The 10,365-nt window shown below is 43.7% G+C and overlaps 1 protein-coding gene across 1 annotated transcript; it reads right to left on the bottom strand.

Moving 5' to 3' along the window:
* Window positions 1–486: 486 nt before the first annotated feature.
* LOC125530566 (amino acid transporter ANT1) lies at window positions 487–2,228 on the bottom strand. The gene is made up of 2 exons (XM_048694947.2): window positions 1,790–2,228; window positions 487–1,583 (listed from the first exon to the last, which is right to left on the bottom strand). Exons 1-2 carry the CDS (start codon window positions 1,985–1,987, stop codon window positions 516–518), a joined length of 1,266 nt encoding a protein of 421 aa, XP_048550904.2. The 5' UTR covers window positions 1,988–2,228; the 3' UTR covers window positions 487–515.
* Window positions 2,229–10,365: the final 8,137 nt, after the last annotated feature.

Here is a 10,365-nt window from a genome sequence, read left to right as displayed (position 1 = left end):
ATCGTGGAGGAAGAGGGTTAATATGATGTTGGAGGTCTGGAATTTGAGAACATTGGTGATCCTATCCGACTTCCTTTTTTAGAATTCGGTCATATTTGATGAGTTTGTCCAAATGCATTAACAAATTCGACATCAAACAACACATGAGTAGTTTAAGAAAGATCTGATTGAGTATCTATGAGCGCTTAAAAGGGATAACTAGGACATATGTGCGAGTTGAATTCAAGCTTGAACTTAGTTGGATTGTAATTGTAATGTTTGCATTTGATGTAGTGTCGCATTTGAATATTTTCACTCATTGAAAATTTGATATGCCATTATTTTATGTCTTGTGGACTTGAGGACGAAAAATAGGGACAGTGATGAATACCGTGTCCGTTTTGGAGGTGGGCGTCGGAGATGCGCTAACCTCTGCTCTTTGGTTTTGCAGGTTTTTCTTGACTAATTTCGATGGCAATTTACTCTCTTTTGTGTGTGTGCGCGCGCTGTTCTAAACTGATGAACATTTTCAATTGTCACTGGGGTGACAAGACTGTGTACATCCCATGACCGGCAAACACGAGGCCGGAGAGCAAGAAAAAGTAGTCCACCGCGCGCGCCCACGTGCTCGCCGTCGGCCCCACGACGCGGAGGTGGAAGAGCGCCGGCAGCACGAAGGAGAGCAGCGCGCACACCGTGCTCCCGACGAACGCCGCGAACTCCCCGAACGCCGGCACGAAGCACGCTATCGCGGCCAGCGTCGCCACCACCGCGACGCGGCTCAGGTGCAGCGCCGCCCGCTCCACGAAGCCGCCGCGCCTCCGCACCCACCCGCCCGGCGCCAGCAGCCGCGACTCCACGATCTCGTGGATCGGGTGCATCATCACCGCGAACGTGAGCGCCAGCGCGACGCACAGCACCACCTTGACGGCGGCGGTGGACCAGTTGCTCGGGAGGTTGAGGGTCACGATGTCCCGGGTGGCGTCACCGTAGGCGAGGTAGCCGCAGACGCCGAATCCGACATACACGACCGTGACCCCGGCAATGGCCTGGAGGAGCACCGACCGGAACTTGGCTCTGTTCGACATGGACGCCTCCAGCGCCAGCGTGAGGCAGAACCCCTCGAAGCAGAATACGGCGACGCCGCAGGCGAACGGGACGCCCCAGAGCCCGGCGAACGCGCTCCGACCGGCGAATGGCTGCCCGCGCTCGACCAGGACCTGGACGTCCTCCTTGACCACGGCGGCGACAGCCAGCACAGTGCAGGCGTCGGCGAGTATGCTGAAGGGTGCGAGCGCGGAGAGGGAGCGGACGAAGGAGAGCGCGACCTCGACTGGCAGCAGGAGAGCCAGGACGACGGTGGCCGGCGAGAGCGCGGGGAGCACCGAACTGATGTTCTGGCCGATGAAGACGAGGTACGCCACGGTGCCGCCGGTCTGGCAGAGGACGATGATGGCCTCCGTGAAGTGCCTGCCGACGGGGCCGAAGCATCGCTCGCCCAGGTCCCCGTAGGTGTAGTTGCCGCCATCGCCATGGCGGCTCTGCTCATCTCCGAGCCCGTCCTCCTCTGTTTCTTGCTCCCGCAGCTTGTCCCTGCAATCCAGCTTCAGAGGGAACAGCAGCTAAATTCAACTGCGAATGCGTGACTAATCTTGATAAAACTAATCGTCTGAGAAGATCAAGCTGAATAATGAACCACAGCATACTAAGATTGAGTGAAGCTTGTTGAATCCTATAAGAAATCCAAGAATTGATACTGAAACAGGGGGCTGGATGTACTGGACTGGAGACGGAGCAAGTGCGTACTGACCAGGAGGAGCATGCAGTAGAAGGTAGCGGCGCCGGCGCCGGCGACGCCGAGGGCCCCGGCGAGCCACCCGGCGGTACGGAAGGCGTAGGGCAGGCCGAGCACCCCGGTGCCTACGATGGAGACGACGATGTTCCCCAGCGTCTGCGCGGGCGTGGCGCCCCTCCCCTCGAGCAGCGGCACCTTCACTTCCGGCGCCATGGAGGGATGGTCCGACAGACTAACAGCGAGCCAATCCCCGAGCTGCAGCTTAATAAGATCAATCAAAACGACGATAGGCCACGTCGTGATTGGACATGGTGCTCTCGCGATGATTCTGCCGGGTTCTTGGAGGTGGATGAGGATGGATGATGATGACGGGACGGTAGGTGGGAGGTGGCGGGGACTGGCGCTGGAGGCTGGACGCTGTCGGGTTGCCTCGGCAAAATGATAGAAAATTGGCGCACGCGGTTCAGGATTTCCAAGTGTTTCTGGTTTGGATTCGTCTGATTGGGTGGGAGGATCATATCGTATCAGATCGTCAACGATTTTTCCGGTGGAAAATGGATTATTCATAGGCCAGATAATTTTCTCTTCAAAAATAATAGGCTAGGGAATCACGCACGGCACACTTCCCTTTGTACATGCCCTCTTTGTTTCAAAAGAATAATAAAGTAATTTCAGAGAATTCTAATATTTATGATTTTTATGTGGATTGTTTGATTCGTAGGATTATAATACATAGTATTTTTTCTTCTTAGAATTCATTTGTACTAGTACAATAGTAAATTTTAGTCCACTCCAACCTCATGTGAATACCGCTATGTTTTTCTTCAACGATTAAAAGTCCATACTAATTCTATAGGATGACATGCCACACTATTTTTTTGTTTTTCCTATTTTTATGTTTAACAAATCTTTCTAATCAAAGAGGCACCAACTAAAATCCTCAAACAAATATGAAGGATAAAAGTTATGATAAACTAGATGTTACCATAAACTTCACTGCATAGAATCATTTGTGAATTGTGAGGGCATGTACAATGGTTGTTTTTTTTAGAAGAGTACAGTGGTTGATAAGACAATAAAAAAATGATGTACAATGGATTATTTGTTAGTCCTATCTATAAGAATTAGATATCCCTAAATATGTGGTGAGACAATTATTGCTAAGAAAACATGTCTTAATTAAGAGAAGACAAGCCTTTCTTATTGTTTTTCTCTCCTTCACCTTAACTTTTCTTTCTATGTGGCACTCCTAAGATAGTACCACCGTACATGCCTTGAGTAACTATTTCAACACCAAATTCTCAAAATAGAAGGGACCGAAGATATTCATGTCCATAAGTAAAGGTCTTTTGGGAAAACTTTTACACTTACGTAACTACATCTCCGTGGCACATAGTTTTTTCTTTTGAACTCAAATAACGATGTTTTATTACTCAATAATCAAATGTAAACAGTAAAGCTTGGTGGCCCGTATAATACATGATGCCTATTGGCATCTTAGGGGTGCAAACAACAGCCCACTTCGTCCCGCGAAACTGATCAATTAGCTTAAAATTTTCTCGTCATTTGTCTAAAACTAACATTATATTTGTATTATGATATTGCCCGCTAGCCGGCTCCGTTTGCATCCTTGCGTCATTAATGATGCTCTACGAGCTTCTTCAATGAACTTGTAGAATTCATGGTGAAATCGAACCTCTTTCGACATGAGTCCCCCATGTTCGATCTTTAGTGATGACGTTGTATGGTCCTCGACTCCTTGATCTTGGTTGTTGATCCCTCTAACCACAACTTGATAGTGAGACGCAATATGAACCTGGTGTAGATTCAAATCCGACTTCGTGTAGAGGTTTTTTTAGATTAGTCTGAGAGTATCTTCAACAGATGACGATGTAATTTTTTTGCCATTGGTTTCAGGCCAGGAGAGAGAAGATCTTTGGGCACCAAAAAACATTCTGTTGTAACAAATGATGTAAGTTGGCGCCCTACATTTTTGGCCCTCTTCGGCTACAGACTTTAAAGCATCTTCAACACGATAAATCCAAAATAAATAATATTAAACTCATGTCAAATTAATCTAAAACAAATAAAACGTAAATACTCCACAAGCTGAAATTCAATAGTTAATTATTACATAGTTCATTGGTCCACAAGCTCAAATTCAACACACTTTCTCATCAAACATACACACAATGTTCAAGACTGATGTCTACTACACAATCTTCTTCTTGTAGACGTTGTTGGACCTCCAAGTGCAGAGGTTTGTAGGACAGTAGCAAATTTCCCTCAAGTGGATGACCTAAGGTTTATCAATCCGTAGGAGGCGTAGGATGAAGATGGTCTCTCTCAAGCAACCCTGCAACCAAATAACAAAGAGTCTCTTGTGTCCCCAACACACCCAATACAATGGTAAATTGTATAGGTGCACTAGTTCGGCGAAGAGATGGTGATACAAGTGGTATATGGATAGTAGATAATAGTTTTTGTAATCTGAAATAATAAAAACAGCAAGGTAGCAAGTGATAAAAGTGAGCGTAAACGGTATTGCAATGTGTGGAAACAAGGCCTAGGGTTCATACTTTCGCTAGTGTAAGTTCCCTCAACAATACTAACATAATTGGATCATAAAACTATCCCTCAACATGCAACAAAGAGTCACTCCAAAGTCACTAATAGCGGAGAACGAACGAAGAGATTATGGTAGGGTACGAAACCACCCCAAGGTTATTCTTTCCAATAATCCGGTGGGCTATTCCTATAAGTGTCACAAACAACCCTAGAGTTCGTACTAGAATAACACCTTAAGATACAAATCAATCAAAACCCTAATGTCAACTAGATACTCCAATGTCACCTCAAGTATCCGTGGGTATGATTATACGATATGCATCACACTATCTCAGATTCATCTATTCAACCAACACATAGAACCTCAAAGAGTGCCCCAAAGTTTCTACCGGAGAATCATGACGAAAACGTGTGCCAACCCCTATGCATAGGTTCCCAATGTCACGAAACCCGCAAGTTGGTCACCTTAACATACATCAAGTGGCACGTGGTATCCCATTGTCACCACAGATATCCACGGCAAGACATACATAAAGTGTTCTCAAGTTTTTAAAGACTCAATCCGATAAGATTACTTCAAAGGGGAAACTCGATTCATTACAAGAGAGAAGAGGGGGGAAGAAACATCATAGGATCCAAATATAATAGCAAAGCTCTCGATACATCAAGATTGTATCATCTCAAGAACACGAGAGAGAGAAAGATCAAACACATAGCTACTGGTACATACCCTCAGCCCCGAGGGAGAACTACTCCCTCCTCGTCATGGAGAGCACCGGGATGATGAAGATGGCCACCGGTGAGGGTTCCCCCCTCCGGCAGGGTGCCGGAACAGGGTCCCGATTGACTTTTGGTGGCTACGGAGGCTTCTGGCGGCGGAACTCCCGATCTATCTTGCGTTCTGGAAGTTTTAGGGTATATGGAGTTATATAGGCAGAAGGAGCACGTCAGGGGAGCCACGGGGGCCCCACGAGGCAGGGGGGTGCACCCTAGGGGGGGTGGGCGCGCCCCCACCCTCGTGGGCAGCTCCCGTATCTTCTGACGCGGGGTCCAAGTCCATCAGGTGTGTTTCCTTCCAAAAATAACTTCTCCAGTTGATTTCGTTCCGTTTCGACTCCGTCTGATATTCCTTTTCTTCAAAACACTGAAATAGGCATAAAACAACAAATCTGGGCTGGGTCTCCGGTTAATAGGTTAGTCCCAAAAATAATATAAAAGTGGATAATAAAGCCTAGTATTGCCCAAAACAGTAGATAATATAGCATGGAGCAATCAAAAATTATAGATACGTTGGAGACGTATCAAGCATCCCCAAGCTTAATTCCTGCTCGTCCTCGAGTAGGTAAATGATAAAAAGAGAATTTTTGATGCGGAGTGCTACCTGGCATAATTTCAATATAAATCTTCTTAATTGTGGTATGAATATTCAGATTAGAAAGATTCAAGACAAAAGTTTATATTGACATAAAAATAATAATACTTCAAGCATACTAACAAAGCAATTATGTCTTCTCAAAATAACATGGCCAAAGAAAGTTATCCCTACAAAATCATATAGTCTGGCTATGCTCCATCTTCACCACACAAAGTATTTAAATAATGCACAACCCCGATGACAAGCCAAGCAATTGTTTCATACTTTTGATGTTCTCAAACTTTTTCAATCTTCACGAATACATGAGCGTGAGCCATGGATATAGCACTATAGGTGGAATAGAATGCTGGTTGTGGAGAAGACAAAAAGGGAGAAGATAGTCTCACATCGACTAGGCGTATCAACGGGCTATGGAGATGCCCATCAATAGATATCAATGTGAGTGAGTAGGGATTGCCATGCAACGGATGCACTAGAGCTATAAATGTATGAAAGCTCAACAAAAGAAACTAGTGGGTGTGCATCCAACTCGCTTGCTCACGAAGACCTAGGGCATTTTGAGGAAGCCCATCATTGGAATATACAAGCCAAGTTCTATAATGAAAGATTCCCACTAGTATATGAAAGTGACAACATAGGAGACTCTCTATCATGAAGATCATGGTGCTACTTTGAAGCACAAGTGTGGTAAAAGGATAGTAGCATTGTCCCTTCTCTCTTTTTCTCTCATTTTTTATTTTTTATTTTTTATTTGGGCCTTTTCTCTTTTTATGGCCTCTTTTTTTGGGGGGCTTCTTTGGCCTCTTTTTTTTATTTGGGCTTCTTTGGCCTCTTTTATTTATTTTTCGTCCGAAGTCTCATCCCGACTTGTGTGGGAATCATAGTCTCCATCATCCTTTCCTCACTGGGACAATGCTCTAATAATGATGATCATCACACTTTTATTTACTTACAACTCAAGAATTACAACTTGATACTTAGAACAAGATATGACTCTATATGAATGCCTCCGGCGGTGTACTGGGATATGCAATGACTCATGAGTGACATGTATGAAAGAATTATCAATGGTGGCTTTGCCACAAATACGATGTCAACTACATGATCATGCTAAGCAATATGACAATGATGAAGCGTGTCATAATAAATGGAACGGTGGAAAGTTGCATGGCAATATATCTCGGAATGGCTATGGAAATGCCATAATAGGTAGGTATGGTGGCTGTTTTGAGGAAGGTATATGGTGGGTTTATGGTATCGGCGAAAGTTGCGCGGTACTAGAGAGGCTAGCAATGGTGGAAGGGTGAGAGTGCGTATAATCCATGGACTCAACATTAGTCATAAAGAACTCACATACTTATTGCAAAAATCTATTAGTTATCGAAACAAAGTACTACGCGCATGCTCCTAGGGGGATAGATTGGTAGGAAAAGACCATCGCTCGTCCCCGACCGCCACTCATAAGGAAGACAATCAATAAATAAATCATGCTCCGACTTCATCACATAACGGTTCACCATACGTGCATGCTACGGGAATCACAAACTTCAATACAAGTATTTCTCAAATTCATAACCACTCAACTAGCATGACTCTAATATCACCATCTCCATATCTCAAAACAATTATCAACTATCAAACTTCTCATAGTATTCAACACACTCATAAGAGAATTTTATTATTCTTGAATACCTAGCATATTAGGATTTTAAGAAAATTACCATGCTATTTAAGACTCTCAAAATAATATAAGTGAAGCATGAGAGTTCATCTATTTCTTCAAAATAAAACTACGACCATGCTCTAAAAGATATAAGTGAAGCACTAGAGCAAATGACAAACTACTCCGAAAGATATAAGTGAAGATCAATGAGTAGTAGAATAATTATGCAACTATGTGAAGAAGCAAAGCAAAAGAAAATGACATCTAAGAATAGCAAACATCATGTGAAGAAGCAAAAACTTAGGATCAACCGATACTAACCGATAATTGTTGAAGAAGAAAGGTGGGATGCCAACCGGGGCATCCCCAAGCTTAGATGCTTGAGACTTCTTGAAATATTACCTTGGGATGCCTTGGGCATCCCCAAGCTTGAGATTTTGTGTCTCCTTAATTCCTCTCATATTGCGGTCTCCCTAAATCTCAAAAGCTTCATCCGCACAAAACTCAACAAGGACTCATGAGATAAGTTAGTATAAACCATTGCAAAAACCTTATCATACTCTACTGTAGCAAATCACTAAAATTATTATTCAACATTGATTACTAAATGCCTCTGCATATTTAATAGTCCTATCCTCAAATAGAATCATTAAAGAAGCAAACATATGCAAACAATGCAAACATAACAGCAATCTGCCTAAACAGGATAGTCTGTAAAGAATGCAGTAACATCCATACTTCCCTAGCTCCAAAAATATGAAAGAAAATTTCCACTGTAGTAAATTTATCAGAGATTAATATGCAAAAGGTTTCAACATTTTATCACATTCTGAATTTTCTAGGGAATTAGTGCAACAGCGGTAAACTTTCTGTTTTCAAACAGCAACATGTGGACTTCTAAAATAGGCATAGTAAAGGCTATCAATGCCACTTTTATTGAAATAAAATATGCAAAACATTGTTCTAAATAACATAAAGCAAATCCTAACAAAATAAATTGACGCTCCAAGCAAAACACATATCATGTGGTGAATAAAAATATAGCTCCAAGTAAAGCTACCGATGAACGAAGACGAAAGAGGGGATGCCTTCCGGGGCATCCCTAAACTTAGGCTCTTGGTTGTCCTTGAATATTACCTTGGGGTGCCTTGGGCATCTCCAAGCTTAGGCTCTTGCCACTCCTTATTCTATAGTCCATCGAATCCTTACCCAAAACTTGAAAACTTCACAACACAAAACTTAAAGTAGAAAACTCGTGAGCTCCGTTAGTATAAAAAAATAAATCACCACTTCAAGGTACTGCAATGAACTCATTCTAAATGCATATTGGTGTAATATCTACTGTATTCCAAGTTCTCTATGGTTCATACCCTCCGATACTACTCATAGATTCATCAAAATAAGTAAACAACACATGAAAAACAGAATCTATCAAAAACAGAACAGTCTGTAGTAATCTGGATCAAACGTATACTTCTGGAACTCATAAAATTCTCAAATAAATTTCTGGACATGAGAAATTTATCTATTAATCATCTGAAAAAATAATTAACTAAATAGCACTCTCCAAATAAAAATGGCAGCAATTCTTGTGAGCGCTAAAGTTTATGTTTTTTTACAGCATGATCAACAAGACTTTCCCCAAGTCTTCCCAAAGGTTCTACTTGGCACAAGCACTAATTAAAACAATAAAACCACATCTAAACAGAGGCTAGATGAATTATTTATTATTAAACAGGAGCAAAAAGAAAGGAACAAAAATAAAATTGGGCTGCTTCCCAACAAGCGCTATCGTTTAACGCCCCTAGCTAGGCATGATGATTTCAATGATGCTCACATAAAAGATAAGAATTGAAACATAAAGAGAGCATCATAAAAATATGACTAGCGCATTTAAGTCTAACATGCTTCCTATGCATAGGGATTTTGTGAGCAAACAACTTATGGGAACAAGAATCAACTTGCATAGGAAGATAAAACAAGCATAACTTCAAAATTTTAAGCACATAGAGAGGAAACTTGGTATTATTGCAATTACAACAAGCATATGTTGTCGGGGAACGTAGTAATTTCAAAAAATTCCTATGCACACGCAAGATCATGGTGATGCATAGCAACGAGAGGGGAGAGTGTTGTCCACGTACCCTTGTAGACCGTAAGCGGAAGCGTTAGCACAACGCGGTTGATGTGGTCGTACATCTTCACGATCCGACCGATCAAGTACCGAACGTACGACACCTCCGAGTTCAGCACACGTTCAGCCCGATGACGTCCCTCGAACTCCGATCCAGCCAAGTGTTGAGGGAGAGTTTCGTCAGCACAACGGCGTGGTGACGATGTTGATGTTCTACCGACGCAGGGCTTCGCCTAAGCACCGCTACAGTATTATCGAGGTGGACTATGGTGGAGGGGGGCACCGCACACGGCTAAGAGACGATCAACTTGATCAACTTATGTGTCTAGAGGTGCCCCCCGCCCCTGTATATAAAGGAGCAAGGGGGGAGGCGGCCGGCCTAGGAGGAGGGCGCGCCAAGGGGGGAGTCCTACTCCTACCGGGAGTAGGACTCCTCCTTTCCTTGTTGGAGTAGGAGAGAAGGAAAGAGGAGGAGAGGGAGAAGGAAAAGGGGGCTGCACCCCTTGTCCAATTCGGACCAGAGGGGGCGCGCAGGCCTCCTTCCTTTTGGCCTCTCTCCTCTATTCTCGTATGGCCCAATAAGGCCCATATACTCCCCGGCGAATTCCCGTAACTCTCCGGTACTCCGAAAAATACCCGGATCACTCGGAACCTTTCCGAAGTCCGAATATAGTCGTCCAATATATCGATCTTTACGTCTCGACCATTTCGAGACTCCTCGTAATGTCCCTGATCTCAGCCGGGAATCCGAACTCCTTCGGTACATCAAAACACATAAACTCATAATATAACTGTCATCGAACTTTAAGCGTGCGGACCCTACGGGTTCGAGAACTATGTAGACATGACCG

This window comes from Triticum urartu, chromosome 5A (genome assembly GCF_056163025.1).
Source record: "Triticum urartu cultivar PI428250 chromosome 5A, HENAU_Tu73, whole genome shotgun sequence".
In the NCBI taxonomy this organism is placed as follows: domain Eukaryota; kingdom Viridiplantae; phylum Streptophyta; class Magnoliopsida; order Poales; family Poaceae; genus Triticum; species Triticum urartu.
The sequence above is the reverse complement of the archived record's forward strand: the minus strand, read 5'-3'. Positions and strand labels throughout refer to the sequence as shown.